The following is a 20,755-nucleotide window of genomic DNA, read 5'->3' as shown; positions in this document are numbered from 1 at the left end:
ATTAATATAATAAACCAATAGAATGATTATGTAACTCAAACAAAATTCATAAGGTCCATCTTATTATAAGGCCCCATTGTAAAAATAGATGTGGCCCTCAGTTTGCTTAGCCCTCACAAACTAAACTGATTGACTAGAAGGTCAAAATTCATATTGTTTTGGAGGTAACCCTAGACTGCTGAAGACGTCTGACTGTGTGAAAATATGGAATCAAGAGTTGATGCAAGCTCATTAGTAAATATATCTAGTTTTGCATAACCCGGTTTGATCCCGATGCAATTGAATTTCTTCAGAATATATCACATAGAAATGAGTTTAATCATGAAGTAATGTTGAATATAATATCAATTAAGAACAGAACTACTATTTTTCATGCAATTGGTACTTGGTATAACCGTCATATTTACAATCTGATGTTCTACCATATTAACAGATGACTTGAATTCAATTGTGACTTGGTTTTTGAACTGGAATGACTGTTTTGTAATAAAGAAGAACTATATCTATAGTTCTATACATGTACATATATAATATTTGTATGACATTATACAAAGGAGCACCTTAAGCATACCAAGAAAGTTATCTTAGCCTAGCAATTTTGTATTAGAAGAAAATGCAGCAAATAACTGAATGTTTCGACAAAAGAATTAAAAAGCACTCACTGTCAATTCCATAGACATTGCGCCAAAAATCAACACTTTCACTATATCGTTCTGGATAAGAGACAGGGCCATGTACAACTGCAAATGTTCAAAAGACAACATTATACTCACTAATCCAGTGAATGTAAGCATAAGAAATCCCACTAACTGTAAAATCCTAAGATGATATTGATGCACATCCCAAGGTGATTGTGCACTAGACTATATCATAAGAAAAGTTCTCGCAAACATATATCAATTCATGGTAACAAATACAATGCAATAAATAAAACAGTATAACAAAAATTAAGCAGAAGCTACAGCCGAAATCCAATCATATCCATGCCATATTCCATCAATGACCACATGCAGGTTGGGTAGCAACTAGCATGAGAAGGGATAGAGATGGAGCAAAGTTATACCGTGGCGTATGATGGAAGATAAGACCTCCAGGTTTCAACCATCGGTCTCTGGCAGTAATAACACTCCCCAGCATGCTCTGATGATGGTAGAGCAAGCATATACCATATTACCATGTTAGTCAAAGTTTACACTAGTAATAACTGAAGACTTAAATTTAAATTGAAATAATATGCAATTGACATGTCGCGACTCAAGACAATGCAATTATACTATTAACCCAGAAAAAACTGGCAAATTCATATCACCTCATAAAGAAGCATGTAGCCCATCCATTCAGAAACAATTACATCAACTTTCTCATCAATCTCGACATCCTGTAGTGGACAGCACAATGTAAATGCTCCTACCCCCAATATATTAAACAAAAAGACATTTTGAAATTCAAGGACATGACATCATCACACTAAGAACTTATCAATGTATGGATCAATTTGGACAATTACCTACAAGGATCTAAATTATGAAATTGGTGTTGATAAACAGGAAATACAGAAAAAATTTATATCACGTGATTATGTACCACCCATACCAAGTACACAAAGTCACAATAGCTATTTATTCTGAACATTCAAGTCAATATCCTCATGCTAAGACCTTGTTATTTATTCATTACCCCCTGGTATCACTTTCAGCAAGATATTATGTTCAAGTTATCTATTATAAAATTTATGTAGTTTGATTCAGCTATAAAAGTTCTCAAATCCAAAACACTGTAACAAATTTTCTATAACAGCTGTTATGAACATTAAAAACAAGATGTAGCATACTTCAAATAAATAGCCTACCTCAACTCGTCCATGCAATACAATACTGTGTCAGACAAGTTGTTAGCCTTGATTACTTCATTTGCCTGGCATGACAGTTTAAATAGTTAGCATCAATCAACCACATGGAGACATTTGAATGAAGAATAGAATAAGCAAAGTAAGCTACAAGACACATGTCAGATGTTCCTTCTTTTTTTGTAAAATGAAAATTTGAAATGAAAATTTGTCATTGGAATGCATAAACTTTGTTCCCCAAATCAGAAAAAGCCAAAGGTCAATATTGATAGATGCTATTCTACTTTCAGTCTAGTTTCTATCATCCACATTATAAGCCTCATCAACAGCCTTTCCTCTTTTAAAGCCATTATTTGCGAAACAATATGCATTTCAAATTCTCCCAGGCACCCAGCACACCGCTGGGATTTTCTGAATTCCATTATCCAAATTTTACCACTCAATAGCAGGCAGTATGCCAAAATCTCATTGGGAGAAGACGCAACCAAGCATAATCTATAACATCCAGGTCATCATCAGTCATCACATAATGGTTCTGCTTTCTATTCAACACCCTTTCTCATTAAACAGCTCTATTTTGCAAACAATGGTATTTCAGTTTCACTCAGCCCAACTGTACAAAAATTCAGCTTTCTGTATTAGAAAGTCTTCCCATGAAGATTGAGGGAAAACAAATTTTAAAGGTTGAATTCCTATAATTATAATTTGCATACATCCTCAAAGGCTCAAACAATCAATATAATTACAATTGAGTTACGGTCATCATTAGACAAGTTTCATTAGGTTAGTTAACTTTATAAGCTTATGACTGCATCCAATAAAATTTAATTACAAGGCTTGATTTAAGAATGTATCTTGATTAATCTCAGTTATATCCATTTTCTCATACAAAACTCTTTAAGAATAATCATACTTGACCTTTTCTAGTGTAGCAATGTATAAGGACATAAAACACAGGCAGCAATTGCATCACACCTTAGATCCTATAAATCATTTTCTTTTTTAACTCTGCAACGGTGCAGGAACACCAAGAAGCATGTCATTTTTCAAGAGATGTCTGACATGTTCATTTATAAGGTTGAGTGTTTTGAACTCATTATTGGTTGGTGTTAACCCTATTTTTGGTCTATTTGTTGCACAAAGGTAAAATTTGGCTGCTCTTTCATAATAAGCTATAGATTTCGACATTTCATTAATAAAACAGTAAGATTTTATTAAAAGACATGATACTTAGTAGAACGAATTCAAAGAAGTATGAAACGATACAAAGGACTGGTTCATCCCTTAAAAGGGATATGAATCAAGAAAAATTAGCTCAAACTGTATGAGTTATCAAGAGCCTTGGGATATCCCAAAATATCATTCCGTCTAAGTCAACTAGGGATTAACATACTATTTTTATCTATCTAAACTAATCATCAAAAGTAGGGGACCCTTATTGTACTAGTTAGGGTGGAAGAAATTGAAATTTTTTACTGTCCGAATTCTGCACTTAATGCTTTCATATTAAACACTCTCGTAGTCGTAACAAGAAGGAATCTTCACATGGAAATCACAGATTTGTAAGTAGATTGGAAGAAAAGAATACCACAGTATTCAACAAGACAACACGACAATTTGATTGAGCATGTCCCAACAAGTATAAATCAACCATTAAGACAAAAGCACCTGAATTGCAATATTACTGGCATCAACTGCATACACCTGGAAGCAAACATGAAGAAGATATTACAGTCAAAATCTACTCAGAAAATCTCGGACAAAATACCAGTAGCCCAGCAACTTGATCTCATAAATACTTACCGATACCCAACTTCCAAGTAAATTGAAAGTGCAAATAGTTAAAACTAATTTAAGTGAATTATTTTGAGCCCCAATCTCAGAAAAAATGGGCATGTATTTCAAGGTTAACAACTACTATGATTTATGGAGCTTGTCCATCTCAGGGGTCATTGCCGCTTTGAAACAAAATGATGCTTGCATGGAATCTGAGTAGAATTGTCTGAAAAACTTGTGTTAATTTTGCAGAACACAAATACAATATGAGAAGTATACAAAGCACTACAATTGGCAATATAGAGATTCATTTTTATAAATCCATGCTTAATGTCCAGGGTTCTAGTTGAGCATTTTAAAAATCATACACTGGATTTAATCTACATATATGAATATCTGGGCTTGTAGAAAAAGCATACATAATTACAACTTGAAGGTCGCAGTACTTTCTGGCAGAATAACCATATAGTATATGACAAAATCACATTTTTCAGTAAGATCCAGTGTCTTGACAGGGTCAGTAAATAGTAAGAGGATCATACCCGCTTTGCTCCAGCCTGGGCACAAAATATAGAGAGAATTCCGGTGCCACAACCAACATCAAGAACAACCTGAAGTACAAGAACCACCATTCAAGTTGAGAAAATTTAGAATTCAGCAATTAGACCCCAGGAGTTGACAACTTTAGCCAGTATATCATTTAAGAGGGAACATAGAAATTAGTTCAAGCAGACATTATACTCTTGATCTCTTTTTCTCCATCAACACATGTATCACTAAATTTTGAACTAGCAACTATATTACACGCATAATCAGAAGGAAGCAGATACCAGCAGTGATGTGTCAATATCAGGACTAAAAACCTGTCACAGACAATTTAATGATCAAAACACTTTATGGACCACCAATCAAATGCTCACTTTTCCTGCAATTTGATCTTGATGCTGGAATATTGCATTTTTGTATGCATCAGTACGTGTGCGGTCCTGTAAGATAAGATAGATATGTTCATATAGGCTCCACTTAAACATCTACATAGCAGTATTGGCTATTTGACCTATGAAATCAGAGACAATAGATGCTAACAAGGCTTAAGGTGGACAAGAAAAAAGATTGAAAAACTTCAAAGTACCTTATGTGACATTCCAACACCAGATAGACAAGGAATTTTCACCATAAGAATATGAATATAGACAGCAAAAAGCAAGGAAAAACCCTCTGAATTGGTCTGAGGATTAAGTTGCCAACAATCTCTTCAGTTTTTTATTTATTCCAAGTAATTTCTAAAAAGTAAAACCCTTGAGCTTTTCAGCAGCATCTCCCATCTTCTCACTGAGCCTATGAACTAGTCAAAGTGAAATTAGTCTGGGCTTTTCATTGATTAGATAAACGCTTCTATCGTTGAAGGTAGAGGACGGGTACTTATAGTGGTTCATCTTTGGGGTAATATACTGATAACTATCCTGCACATAATTTCCCCCCTTTTTCCTCATTTTTAGAGAGTATAAACAGAAGAAAGAACTCAATGGTCAAGGCTAATAACTAAGTTAGCAAAACAAGAGCTTAAGAGTTCCACATCTACAACAAAATGGCAGTTATAATACCAGCACATATAAGTTCAAAACCAGTATTAGGACTCACACTTAGCTTATACTACTAATTAAGACGACTACTAATTAAGATGATGTGCAGAAAAGGAGCTTAGAATTGGACTTAAATTCAGTAGGCTATCGGGCTCAGAGATCTAGGCTTCCAAAGTACCTAAATGAATGGAGAAACAAATCATATATGGCCTTTGTGTGCGTGTGCCAATGTAAATGAACACATACTGATAACTATCCTGCACATAATTTCCCCCCTTTTTCCTCATTTTTAGAGAGTATAAATAGAAGAAAGAACTCAATGGTCAAGGCTAATAACTAAGTTAGCAAAACAAGAGCTTAAGAGTTCCACATCTACAACAAAATGACAGTTATAATACCAGCACATATAAGTTCAAAACCAGTATTAGGACTCACACTTGGCTTATACTACTAATTAAGACGACTACTAATTAAGATGATGTGCAGAAAAGGAGCTTAGAATTGGACATAAATTCAGTAGGCTATCAGGCTCAGAGATCTAGGCTTCCAAAGTACCTAAATGAATGGAGAAACAAATCATATATGGCCTTTGTGTGCGTGTGCCAATGTAAATGAACACATAAGATTTCCTTTACCTGTTAGGCTATTGCTTTTGTAGATTAACTAAGACACTAGAGATGGCTATACTCAGTAGACTATCACATAAAAATGGTGTTCAATCTCGAATATATAACTCCCAAAGTACGTCAATTCTAACAAAATCACACAAGATATTTCATAATAATAAAGAGCAACAAAATCCTGCATAATGCAGCATATGCCATAGCATGAATGTTTTCTTCGATGCTTTCAGTTATCAAACATAGCAATTACTTCCTTTTTCCCACCTTTCCTTCATATAGTTCAAAACCAAACGTTGGCACAAGGCGCACGTACATTTGATTACAGTCCAAAGACCAAAAGCTAACACCAAAAATCAGCAACAAAAAGGCAGTATTGAGCGCACGCAGAAGCCGTACCTTGATCATCTCTTCGTGAATGCCAAGGTGAGCGTAGGAGTTGAAATAGGCGACATCGAAGTCCGTACAAGGACGAGGAGGCCGCTCTGTATCGTGGTGTTCCTGCAGCTGGGAAACCCTAGGGTCGGAAGCGGCGCCGCCTTGGTCATGTTGCCTGCGGCGGGTGCCCCTGCGCGGGCGAGTGCGAGTCAATTGAGCGCCGCCTCCGTGGAGGAAGCCATTGTGGAATGCGGCATCGCCGCCTAGTCCAGCGCCGCCTCCGCTGCCATTACCGCCGCTCGTGGACTGAAACATTTGGTCGACAGAGTTGAAGAGGGAAATACGAGGGCGTCTTCTCTACAGCCTTTACTTTAAACTACTTCTATTTCAATACGATTGCAAATCACAACTTAGAGCATCAGCACTAGAGCCCGCCCAGGCGTGCCGAAATTTCGCGGCGGACGTCCGTCATTGTGTTGACTCTGCAGTTACATCCGTCATTGTGTTGACTTCTACGGACGTCCGCGCGGAATTCCCGTTTATTTCATTGAATTTTTTTTTCAAATTTCTATATATATGGCAGCGGAGGGGTTGTGATGTAGTTTTTAATTATTGAAATGTTTTTTTTATTCGGTGAAATGTACTTTCCTTTTTTTTATTTAATGGAATTTTTTTCCCTATTTGTGTCGAAATTTTAATTCCGTAAATTGTTTCCGGGAATTGTTTAATTTGTGAATCTGTGGCTTTTTTAATTGTGGGAAGTCCTTGGGGATGTCCGCTACTGTGTAGTAGGAAGTCCTTATAACGTGACAGTGCAGTGGGAAGTTCGTATGACGTGGTAGGAGGTGTTTTTAGGAATCCCGCGGGGAACCGTGCCACTGCTGAGAGCATCCACTACGCGTCGTGCCGGCGTCCCGCGACCCGTCCCGGAGAGACGGGTCCGTCGAGCGACGCGTTGCAGCTCGCCGTCCCGTCCCGCGTCCCATGTCTCCGAGGCAAGCGACGGGCCGTCTCGCCACGCGCCTAGGCGACGTGGCGCGACCCGGCGTCGTGCGTGACGCCCACTCGCCGGCGTCATTCTTATTCTTGGTTGCTTATATTTTATGTTCCACTTTCGATGTGGGACAAAGTCATTCTTGTTTGCTTCTCTTTTATAGAGACAACCTTGAATGTTTTATGTTTCACTTTTGATGTGGGACAAAGTCATTCTTGGTTGCTTCTCTTTTATAGAGACAACCTTGAATGTTTTATGTTTCACTTTCGATGTGGGACAAAGTCATTCTTGGTTGCTTCTCTTTTATAGAGACAACCTTGAATGTTTTATGTTTCACTTTCGATGTGGGATAAAATCATTCTTGGTTGTTCTTCTTTTATAGAGACATCCTTTAATGTTTTATGTTTCACTTTCGACGTGGGACAAAATCATTCTTGGTTGTTTCTCTTTTATAGAGACATCCAAGAATGATTTTGTCCCACATCGAAAGTGAAACATAAAACATTCAAGGATGTCCATATAAAATTGTATTTTAAATTATGTCATTTTTATTTTTTTAAGATTTTAATTATGTTTTTTTTTTATTTTAAGTTGTATTTTTATTTTATGTTGTAATGTTATTTTAATTTTAATGAAGTGTGTTGTTTTAATTGAATTGTGTTGGAAAAAAAATAAAAAATGAAATTGAATGAATAGTAATTTAAGGGACGGAATAAGGGAAAGAGCGTTGCAGGTTCCGTCCCTTAGTTAAGGGATGGAGGAATAAAGTACAAAGAGGTCCTCAAATAGTAGTTTAAGGGACGATTAAGGGATGGTAGGGGGACAGCGTAGTGGATGCTCTGATGCTTTAAGATAAATATATTTGAGATTAAAAATACAGTAATCTATTTATTACTCTATGTTGTTGTTCAAGTAAGTTTCATTGATATATTATTCTTTGTTACCAAATGTTGGAAAAACAAGTAGCCGCCTATCATTTATTACATTAGGGTACCTAGAACATTATTAATGTTGTAGAGTTCCTAGTTGTATGGTTCCAATCCTCATTCATGAGTGTATATGAAGAGTCTCAAAATCCCTATAAATACTAGGGTGATGAGTCTCTCAAATTAATCAAAAACAAATACAAACAATTTATCTCTTTACTTCTACTTCCATATCCAAAATGCCTTATCAATCTTCAAATATCTCTCTCGATCACCATCTTTAAGATGGTATCAGAGCAGGAAATAAAAAAAAAAAACAAAACCTCAAATGGAGGTCAGCCAAATATACACTTTCGAGCGATTGATCGAGACAATCTCAAATCTAATTGATTTGTATAAAGCCAACACAAATGAAAACCAAAATTCCTACCAACCGAAGAACTTCGGCGCAGAGACTAATCATCTTCCACTACAGCCACTCTCTGCAACTCATTCAACTCCGAAGAAGACGTACGCAGCGGCGGTGGCTGAAGCAGAGTCGACGTCAACGGCTGCTGCTCCACTCGTCACAGACAGCAGCGTCGGCGGCAGAAGAAGCCACATCGGTCGTCAATCACACCAGTCGGCGGCAGCATCCGTCGCCGGAAGAAGCCACACCAGTTGCCGGCTGAAGCAGCGTCTGCAGCATCCGTCGTCAGCTGCTGAAGCCAAACTTGAAAGTACCGATCATTTGGGCGAGCGGCGAGGACCGATCAGCCACCGCCGACAAGGGAACCGAGGGGAGGAAGGCCGGCGGCCAGTTTCTCGTCGGAACTCCCAAATCTGAGGAAGTTTGGGTGGAGGCTGAAGCTGCTACGGTTGATTTGGAAGGATGGAATTTTTTTAATCCTAATCAAAAATTGCCAAATGGCCCCCCAAATCCAAGCCCCTCTAAAATATTACCCCACTCATCTCTCACTTTGCAAACTGGTCCCCAAACTCTTAGACACTCCCAAAATATACCCCACCTCTACCTTTCGTCCACTATGCACCCCCAAACAATCCAAAAATATCAAAAACCACTCCCCATGTCCAAATATTCCAGAAAAGCCCACCAATGGTCAAAATTTCCGAAAAAATGCCTTCATCTTTAAAAATTCAAAAATTACATCTGATATTTTTGAATTTAAGCCATCCATCCCGTGTATAAATTCTTTCCAGCCTCTTGCGTACTCATCATCCTCCCAAATAGGACCTAAAGACTACCATTGGATTTTTGACTGTGGGGCAACCGATACCATGTCCTTTGATGCATCGGACTTCCTCGATATTTCTCAATCCACAAAAAATTTTGTCCAAACGGCTAGTGGGGAGTTAGCACAAGTAGAGGGGGCGGGAACTGTCACTATCTCACCAACCCTTCGCCTCTCGAACTGTCTTTATGTCCTTCATTGTCCCACAAACTTCTGTCTGTTAGTCATGTAACAAGAGATCTCAACTGCAAATTGCTAATGCAGCCTCAATTTTGTATGTTACAGGATATCAAGACGGGAACGATAGTTGGGCGTGGCACTGAACGACATGGATTGTACTACGTGGATGAGATTGCCCAACAGAGTACTGCGATGCTAACTCACGGACTAATTGACAGACAGATTTGGCTCTTGCATCGCCGGTTAGGGCACCCATCCATAAGTTATCTTCGCCTACTCTTTCCTGAGTTAGTTTCTTCTACGCATGTTTTGAATTGTGAAACTTGTGTTTTAGCAAAAAGTCACAGACACTCCTTCAAATTAAACAACAATAGAGAAAAATCACCTTTTGCTTTGGTTCACTCTGATGTGTGGGGCCCTGCTCCGGTTACTGGAGGACAAGGTTTTCGATATTTTTTGTTGTTTATTGATGACTTTTCGCGTATGACGTGGATTTATTTTTTGAAAACAAAATCAGAAGTTTTCGAGAAATTTACTGAGTTCTATCGTCTTGTCCAAACCCAATATAACTCTAGAATTCAAATCCTTAGATCTGATAATGGGAGGGAATACGTGAACTCTAAGATGACATCTTTCTTCACTGAAAATGGCCTTGTCCACCAAACTTCATGTGCCTATACACCAGAACAAAATGGGGTAGCCGAGCGGAAAAATCGATATATCCTAGAAATCACCCGTGCCCTCCTCATTGAATCAAACATCCCAAAATCCTTCTGGCTAGAAGCCATCGCAACTTCCGTCTATCTCTTAAATCGTCTTCCCACAGGGATCCTTAACTTCAAAACTCCTCTAGAGGTCTTCTCTTCCCAAAACTCGGTACCATCGTCCCTCCATCTCGACCCCAAAATTTTTGGTTGTACCGTGTTTGTCCACATCCCCAAACATGACCGGGACAAATTCTCACCTTGTGCAGTAAAATGTGTCTTCTTGGGTTATGGAAAAAATCAAAAAGGTTATCGATGCTATGACCCTTCGACAGATCGTATGTACACAACTATGAACTGCGACTTTGTTGAAAGCAAGTATTTCTATAGCCAATCTAGCGGTCAGGGGGAGGGTAAGTTAGAAAACTCGAGTAGTGACGCACTAAATTGGCTACCTCTTTGGGGAGAAACCATTCAGGGGGAGGGAGAGAACAACCAAACAAATGAGTCAGACCCAAATCCTGTCACAGAAGTTGGTCCAACGGAGGAAGTTAGCAATACCATCGAGCAGTCAAATCCCCAAGAACATGATGTGTCGCTTCAGGATCCCACCGAGCTATCCGACCAGTCTTTGAATCCTGAGGTAAACACTTCTGATCCCAATATTGGTACCCTACTTGAAACCACTAACAGTGACAGGGAAAACAGAAGTGATACAAATGAGCCACCAACGGAACAAGAGACAGGGCACGATAGATTGCCCCAAAGAAGTACAAGGGGCATTCCTCCTCGGAGATATTCGCCAGACTGGAAAGGGCGGAAATCTAGATACAGTATTGCCAATCTCACCCAGGGACACCTTACCGAAATGGCTAGGGCATTCGAAGCTGCACTTTATGAAGAAGAAGAGATTCCGCAGTCGTTCGAAGAGGCAATGAAACACAAGCAATGGAGGGAAGCCATGAAGAAGGAGATTGATGCCTTGATAAAAAATGAAACGTGGGAAAAGTGTGCTCTACCTCCGGGAAAGAAACCAGTAGGATGTCGGTGGATCTTCACCATAAAAAGGCGTGCAGATGGTTCAATCGAGAGATACAAGGCAAGATTGGTTGCTAAGGGATATACTCAGGTATATGGAGTAGACTACGAAGAAACTTTCTCCCCTGTGGCCAAACTAAATACAGTAAGAGCGCTTCTATCTGTAGCTGCATGTAAGGAATGGCCATTATACCAGTTTGATGTTACGAATGCCTTCCTTCATGGAGAACTTGAGAAAGACAAAGAAGTCTACATGGAGGTCCCCCCAGGTTTTTCTGACTCATTTGGAAGAGGACAGGTGTGTAGACTGAGGAAGACTCTTTATGGGTTAAAACAATCCCCCAGAGTGTGGTTTGGAAGATTTTGCCAGGCAATGTTCAAACATGGCTTCAAACAAAGCCATTCAGATCACACACTATTCCTAAAGAAAAGGAACGGCAAAATGACATGTCTAATAATCTATGTTGACGACATGATCATAACAGGAGATGATGCCGAGGAGATCCAAAATCTAAAGGAGAATCTTTTCAGGGAGTTTGAAATGAAGGACTTGGGAGCTTTAAAGTACTTCCTAGGAATTGAAGTGTTGAGATCCAAGCACGGAATATTCCTAAGGCAGAAGAAGTATGTTCTTGACATGTTAGCAGAAACGGGATTACTGGACTGCAAGCTTGCTGAAACGCCAATGGTACCCAACCATGGATTGAAGATTGTGGATGGAGCTAAGCCTACAGACCGTGAAAGATATCAACGGTTAGTAGGTAAACTTATCTATCTTTCTCATACTAGGCCCGACATCACGTATGCAGTTGGAGTTGTCAGTCAATTCATGCATCAGCCTCAGGAAGATCATATGGATGCTGCTATGAGGATTGTTAGATATTTAAAGGGGACAACCAGTTATGGAGTGTTCTTAGAGAAAAATGATGACTTGGAAGTTGATGGATACACTGATGCTGATTGGGCAAGCAATCCAATTGACAGAAAATCCACTGGAGGATATTTTACCTTTATTGGCGGCAACTTGGTCACTTGGAGGAGCAAGAAGCAGAAAGTTGTAGCCCTATCAAGCGCTGAAGCCGAATTCCGGGGGACCAGAAGTGGCCTGATGGAGATACTTTGGCTAAGGAGATTATTAACAGAAATTGGCTTTCCACCCACACGGAAAAGTCAACTTTTTTGTGATAATAAAGCAGCAATCAGCATTTCAGAAAACCCAGTGCAACATGACAGAACTAAACATGTCGAAGTCGATCGTCACTTTATCAAGGAAAAGCTTGAAAGCGGCATTATAGAATTTCCATTTGTCCGATCAGAGGAGCAACTTGCGGACATACTGACCAAAGCGCTACATCCTAAAGTCTTCAAAGAATTTCTCGGCAAGTTGAGTATCGGAGATACCGTTTCTCAACTTGAGGGGGAGTGTTGGAAAAACAAGTAGCCGCCCATCATTTATTACATTAGGGTACCTAGAACATTATTAATGTTGTAGAGTTCCTAGTTGTATGGTTCCAATCCTCATTCATGAGTGTATATGAAGAGTCTCAAAATCCCTATAAATACTAGGGTGATGAGTCTCTCAAATTAATCAAAAACAAATACAAACAATTTATCTCTTTACTTCTACTTCCATATCCAAAATGCCTTATCAATCTTCAAATATCTCTCTCGATTACCATCTTTAAGACCAAATAATTTGTTATCGATATTAAGAATATATATATACGAAGTATTTTTTTAAATAATAGTCCTGTCTATTTTAATGGAGTAAAGGTTGCTAACTTTAATTGATCTAAGTTCGATTTAAATTTTGAATTAAAATTTCCTATTATATTAATTTTTAGTATCCTTTTATAAAGCAATAAATGATTTTTAGATAAGTACGTATACTAGCATTTTTCACAAAAATGTCACAATCTTAAATTACTTTCGTAAAGGTATTCAACATATTAATTAGAGCATCCTTGATCGCAAGGGCCGAGCGATCGGTCTCCCCATCGGCGCCCACAGGTCACCATTGCGGAGGGAGGGCCGATTCCCCCTCCCCAACGCCTCCGCCCCATGGCCAATCAATCGTCCCAGCCAATAGTTCATGGGCTTCGCATCTACCCTGCGATGGGCCTCCATTGCGAAGGCTCGGGGCCGATGGCGGAGCCGATTTTGATATTTTTTTTAAAAAAAACAAATTTTTCTCCTATTATAAATACCTCAATCTCCTCTCCTTCATTTCACGGAGGCACTAATGTTTTAATGTAATTTTATTTAAATTCGATTCGCTTCTCGTTGTATTCTGTTTTTCAATATTGTAATACATCGAATAATGAATTTATTATGTAATTTTATTTATACTATTTAGACATTTATGTTTTAATTAGTTTTTAAAATGAAATATGTTTTTGCCGTATATTACGATGTATTTAATTTACATTAACAATTAAAAGTGAAATAAAATAGTGCTGATGTGGAAATGAGATGAGCTATGAGATAGGCTCTGGGATGGACTTTCATTGTAGGGAGATGGGCTCTGAGATGGGTCTGATGACGTGACAGGAAAAATGGAGATAGGCTCTGAGATGGGCTCCGGCCTCCGGAGATAGGCCACCATTGCTAATGCTCTTAACCGAAAAATTTAGACCAGAAAGTTGATTTATATAATCGCGGTTATATTGTGACAATTTTTTTAAATTTTCTCAATTTATGTGAAATTTTTACTTGATTAAAAAAATAAATTAATAGCAATATAAAAAATAACGAAGATTCATCAAATCTCATGATTTAACTCAAGAATCAACGCTTTAAAATAAAGTTGAAGCTCTCAATGTATTGAATGCAACTCGAGAATCATCGTTTCAATATTAAACTGAAATTCCATATGAATTGAATAAATGAGTTCGAGCTACAATTAATTACTTCATCAGCCACAATTTTAGGATATTATGGACACCCTTATATCCTAAAATTGTGGCTGATGAAGTAATTAATTTTCCTTAATAGTTTATTTGGTAATTGGTATTAAGCATGTTTCTTATTCAAATAGTACATGTAGATGGTCATGGTAGAGGGATTAGCCTTATCTAATTTTGTTTTTTTTTTGTAGTATATTTTAAGTTTTATTTTTTATTCTTATCTTTTTCTTTATGTGAATAGGTTTTAATTTGTCTGCATAATGAACATTCTGAATGAAAATTGGAGAATAATTTATCAATAAAAATGTGATATTAAAATTCATTGTCTCGTCTCCTTGAAGCATGGTGCTCGGAGTTTGATTTTTGACTTATCAAACGATTCACCATCCCAATTATGGCGTCATTCTACAAGTCCACGACCTATCAACTAGTTCACCATTCCCTTTTGTATTGTCATTCATCCATCCTATTAAGTTTAATCGGACTTATTCCTCTCGTTACTACGGTTCGAGGGTGGATTGGAAGGTGATGTTTGAGGGTTGATGGTGGAAATTGATTGAAATTGAGGAAATTTGAGGTTGTCGAGTTTAGTGATATCATTTGGTTGTTTATTTTGAGAGGGAAAGAGAGATCGTTCGATTACTGTTTTTAGTTTATCAGTAAATCGATGCTTTTCCTTTTTGGTTGGTTTTTCAGAAAAATCGATAATTTTCAAAGTATATTTCAGGATCAAAATGGAATATGAAACGATTTGACTGCAAAAATTTTATTTCCCTCAATCGATTGAGCAAAAAAACTATATATCACCTTAGTCAATAAAGGTAAGGTTCGGTTTCTACGAGATACTAATGAGATAGTATACATCACAATAGATTTTGTAGATGATTAAATTAGTCAATTAATCATAAGATACAATTTAATCTTGACTTTATGAAGACTTTTGTAGATGATTAAATAAGTCAATTAATCATAAGATACAATTTAATCTTGACTTTATGAAGACGGGTCAAGATATATTGTCACGAACTAAACTTTTGAAATAAATGCAATATAATATAAGAGATAAGATTAATTAATCACAAATAATTAATCACAAGTAATTATGGCAATTGAACCGCCCGATAATGGATGATATTCTCTCCGTCCCAACTTAAGAGTCCTAATTAGTCAGGGCATGAGTTTAAAAAAATGTAAAGAAAAACGAGTTGAATAAATTAGTGGAATATGAGTCTCAGTTATATATACTCCATCCGTCCCCAAAGATTATGAACTTTGAGTTCGGCACAGATTTTAATGTATTATTGGTAAAGTAAGAGAGAAATAGATAGATACGTTTTTTAAGTATTGTTAGTGGAGAATGGATCTCACTTCATTAGAAAGAAGATATTTCCAAATAGTGCATACTTTTTTCAAGGACGGATGAAGTATTACTTTAAAATAAAATGTGAGTGGAATAAGTTGATGGAATGTGGGGCCTACTTACCGTTTATGGTAAAAATGAAATAAGACTCTTTAGTTGGGACGAACGAAAATGACAAAACCGGACTCTTAAGTTGGGATGGAGGGAGTAAAGTAGTATTTCAAAAAATGATGTTTGCCAAGAATTCACTGATTCAAAAACCAATCCCCTATAAAATTACAAGTAAATTATGAGAAATCATAGTTACAAATAATCTACACCTTTTTTTGGAGGGGGGAGGGGGGTTGTTATAGTATTAGTTTGAGGAACAAAATTTTAGAGTGTCACTACCAGCAGATCAGCACCTGTTGTTTGAGGTGAAAGGATTAAAGAAGCATATTGTATTTCTGAGTGAAACCACAACCTTGGCCGCCACCCAACAGTGGATGGTTCTAGCGGAATTCATCATGGTAATCATAATCTTCGTCTTCATCTTCATCAAATACAGCACTATAGAAAACATATGGGTTCTCAATCATCTCGAGCAAGCTCAGACGCCCATCGTTATCTGCATCAGCCTGCAAAATTACAACTCAAACTTCAGTGGTGTCTGAATAGGTAGGTAGTCTTCCAGGGAAGGCTCATGTTAGAGGTTCTGCAAGGTATGTTAATGACAATGGAGAGAGTGAAATTATTATTTTTGGAGAAAAAGCACAGAGGAAATGGTAAGTAAAAAGAAGAAAGGACCGAATGCCAGCATAGAAGGAATGAAAAATGATCTAAAATAAAAGATGAAATGTAACTCAGCTGTACAACTGGTTCTTAGATAGTCAAGCTAGTCTGGTAATAAACTAGACAAACCATTCAAACACTCTTCTTGAAATACTGACTGATTTGGGTTGTAAGTTGTCCTCAAAGCCTTCATACCATTGGTATCATTGTGACTCTAATTCGGTAACAAATAGTCTAAGGGGGTTCTATGATAGAGTAGATTGAGAATACGTATGCTACTTGAAGGACAATGCATCAACGTATGTGGTATGCCGAGGATTAACCTATACTATTATACTACATTTTTGTTCCAGATTGATGGGCTATGACAGAGAAAAGACAACACTACTATTGGATAAAAGATGGCCATGGAGCTTGTATATTTCATTCACCAAGTTCAAGGATATTTAGGTGATTCCAGCTATATGATAAGTATGGCATAAGGAAGTTATATAGGATGGGAAGTTATAACAACTTTATTTTAACGCTCAGTATAATCTCTGAAGATTGCCATTTGGTTATAGTTTCCATGAAAAGTAGTCTATATTATGTAAAAACTAAAAACTAGCTCCTGTTACCCTACGGTGCAAGAATTGCATAATACATATATACATCAAAGCAGTGACTTTTTGATAAGCACAAAATAATAATAGATCTAAAACGTTAAAACAAACCAAGATAATTATTACATGTGATTTCTAATCTTTACTTCTTTACTTTTTTTTACTTCCAAATCAAAGACCATCTAAAGAAAAAACTAGGAATAGGCTGGAAGGGTGGATTTTTCTTCACCTATTCCTCTATAAATATAATACCATCATAATAAGAAGGCTAACCTAGAAGAAAGCCATTTAAAAGATTGATCAGCCACCAACACTATTGCTCTTGAGTTATGCCACTTTTAATATTCAAAAGGGTCCACTAATTCATTCAAAACACTAGTTGAAGAATTTATCTGCCGGTGAAGCACAAGATCCATACATGACTAAAATTCAAGAGAGGAAGTAAGCAGAATGCTTTTGTTGTAATCAACTAATCATATTGAACAATTGTACACATTGCGACAAGTCCATATCTTTATGGCCCTTTCCCACTGAAACTCATCAAAGTGCTGAGCAACGAAGGACATGATTCATTATCAATGTGTTCTAAAATACTTCTCCACAAAGAAATTGAACATAAATGCAAAACATACCTGCTGCATGATGTACTCTGACTGCTGTTTAGCATAATAGAGCTCCGAGGGATGTATTTTTCGAATAACCAGTAGCAATTCTTCATGTGACAAATAGCTGCAACACAAATTTCTAGTCAATTCCCAATTTTAAAAAATATTTGTCCATGATGATCAATCAACCACCCAATCGATTCAGGACTAGATGTATCAGTAGATTACCCATCACCATTTTTGTCAAGCTGACTGAACAATAATTTTGCTGGGGCCTCCTCAGCAGGTTCATGTGACGAATCATGAACCCCTTCACCATGTGTTCTAATCAAGTCATAAATTCCATGGTAGAATTCTTTAAAATTAATCTTCCCATCTTTGTCGGTATCTCTTTCCCTTAGGTGAGTAGATGGAAATGAGGAAATCAGCTATGCATCACTTTCAATTGAATCAAACAGAAAATGGAAAAAACGTATAAAGTCTGCTTCACAAAAAGTAAATTGGCTATCTAACCAGAGAAAAACTTTTACTGCATTTAACTTTGTGCATGAAAATGAAAGAAATTCATAACTTATAGGAGTATTAATGATACTGTCATCTAAATATAAAATATGTAGTTGGTCTCTTGCCCGGCTTCTACCTCCACAGGAAAAACTCACTAAACAAGTAAACATCATAAAAACGCAGAAGTATAAAAGTACAGATGCAAAATATGAACCGAACAGTCACATTTTTGCCATGCTTAGTAGTGATCCATTCTCTATCTCCCATAAAAATATAGAGAAACTTGAGGCCAAGATACCCAAAGACACCATAAAGCATCTTGACTAACCTGCAATCTTTTCTCATAAATTTCTAAACGCAACTTAATTGAAATAAACATCAAAAGTTGCTCAAGAGGTCTCCACTTAGTTGTTTATTATTATCAGCATGCCTCCTGATCAGCATGCTAAACTTGGTTGTACACAGAACTTTTTAAAGAAAAGTCGTCAAGAATCAAATATAAGACTTTTTATTTGTCCATAACACAATGTTGAATGACCAGCTCCTTATTGAATTAACTTCACACCCAACCAGATATGTGACATGCTAAACAAATTGTAATGAATCAACTGAGTGAGACATAACCAAAACTATACCAATAAGATACCTCACACTTATCTACAGAACTTATCCAAAAGCAAGCTAATGAGATCATTTTCTAAAACCATACTGATCTAATATCGAAAATTAAAGATGAGAATCTACAAATTGCACTATAGGAAATAAATGAATGGTTCATCAAATATTTTGAACTTGGTCTCTGCACTATAAAATATAAATGGTTGGGTCATCAAATTTCTGAAATCGGTTTGGACAAAGAAAATCGCTGGAATAACTTTCTAGAAATAGTCATTATCCAGCAAATTAGATGTAAAAAATGATAAAGATTTCATGCAATGTGTTCATCTAGCCATGTGGATTTTATTTTGAAGCCAAAAGACCCACTCATGAATCAGAAACGATAGTGCCAATACCCTCTATAAGGAGATCCTGTGATTGCTTTTCAAGCATACTCAAATAGTGTAATCATCATAGATTATAAAGATAAAAGTCTTCTGGCTCAACTTCACATATTTATAGCTAACATATTAACTATGACCAAAGGTGAACATAACTCTGCATTTGTATTAAGATGCCCTAATTTTATGCTTAAAATTTAATAATTTGCAAAGGCATTTCTATCACAAACCCTTCATCAAGGGTAGAAAGAAAAACAGAATCACATCAATATAAGGACTGTTCTGATTTTGCCTATTCTATATTAAGAAGAATTGTATTTGAAACTTGTCAGTGATTAGGCAAGCAGGCCAGGAACCAAAGAGATAAAAAGAGTTAGCAGTCATGAACCAACAAAGCAAAGGCGTCAAAGATTCTCTCTAGGACTCGGCCCAGAGCAAATCATCATAATTCAAGAATGCTCTCACAAATACAGTGTGTGGGTGTATGGGTATATAACTATTTAATTATGGAAACCTGACATGAATAAGAATCAGTACGTATCCAGGAACTCAAAATGTGTGTATTTCAACAAGTAGTGTTATTTCTAAACAACTATTTTTAGTCATTTGTCTTTTTATTATTGTTATTTCAATAAGCAAGATTAGGGTTGAAGACGTGTATTTCAACTTAAGCCGCACTGGTGAGACACTTCCTAGTCGAGCTTAATTGCACTTTAACTGATGACTCCAATCTAGTTGTGACATTTCAGCATACATCAAATATTTTATAGTTCAAACAAATACAACTTCAGACAACAAGTAACTATTAAATTGGTGAAATATAAAATGTATGTGATGCATGCCACAACAACTTTTCAGACATAGAATGAGAGATCTTCTGCAATAATCAATAGAAGCATCTCACAACAACTTTTCAGATATAGAATTAAAGATCTTCTGCAAGTTGCAACAATCAATAGAAGCACACCACAACAACTTTTCAGACATAGAACGAGTCCTATGCAAGAATTAATAAAACAAGTGAACAGCAGCATAGCTTTAGATTTTACATACATGGAAAATCATAAAGATGAGCAAATGATGTTGCTCTATGTTATTTATCAGCACTCATAAGAAATTTCGCTAAGAGTGTTTCGGTTCAGACTTCAGAATAAATAATTCCAAAAGCGGAAAAATGCAGACTAGGCATTCACATGGTACATCTTTTTGTGTTAATACATTTATGCTTAAATCTTAATAGTGGAGAGGTTGTAGCTTGTCCTATGTACAGTTCAATTATGATCATGTCATTCAAAAGATAGTAAGTATAACAACAGTATTACAGTAACCAACAATTTCAAAGTTACTTATAGAGTCAAAGCAAGTTTATTCACCTAAAAATCAAATGTCATAGTCAACTCATTGGGCAATAAGCACAAATCATGACGTATGAAAGGTAAATTATGGTTCAGGCAGAGTACCTTATTTCTTCCTTGCACAACCACTCAAGCAATTTGGGATTGGTTGTATTAGATGGATGCAGAAAACTACAACCAAAAAAAGGAAAATGAGTTAGGCTGAGTAGCTGACAAAGACCACAAGAAGAAACAAATCCCAGAAGAAGAATAAAAGATTAATCTCCCACTGAATATTAAGCTCCCGAGGGGGTCAGAAACTTACTCATTGAACTCTGTGATATTCAACTGGCCATCTCCATCTGCATCTGATGCATTAAAATGATCCCCTTTCCACC

General features: G+C 36.9%; 1 protein-coding gene and 1 pseudogene across 1 annotated transcript; both read right to left on the bottom strand.

Moving 5' to 3' along the window:
* Positions 1 to 662: 662 nt before the first annotated feature.
* Positions 663 to 6,551, bottom strand: LOC121791820 (annotated as a pseudogene).
* Positions 6,552 to 15,759: 9,208 nt separating this feature from the next.
* On the bottom strand, positions 15,760 to 20,750 carry LOC121791819 (calmodulin-4-like; the record flags this gene model as incomplete). Its single annotated transcript, XM_042189647.1, has 5 exons — positions 15,760 to 16,160; positions 17,549 to 17,645; positions 17,750 to 17,917; positions 20,484 to 20,549; positions 20,683 to 20,750. Coding segments are annotated over 5 exons (525 nt in total), but the record flags the coding sequence as incomplete, so codon positions are not given.
* Between the last annotated feature and the right edge of the window lie 5 nt (positions 20,751 to 20,755).

The sequence above is a fragment of the Salvia splendens genome, unplaced genomic scaffold (assembly GCF_004379255.2).
Source record: "Salvia splendens isolate huo1 unplaced genomic scaffold, SspV2 ctg924, whole genome shotgun sequence".
Taxonomy (NCBI): Eukaryota; Viridiplantae; Streptophyta; class Magnoliopsida; order Lamiales; family Lamiaceae; genus Salvia; species Salvia splendens.
The sequence above is the reverse complement of the archived record's forward strand: the minus strand, read 5'-3'. Positions and strand labels throughout refer to the sequence as shown.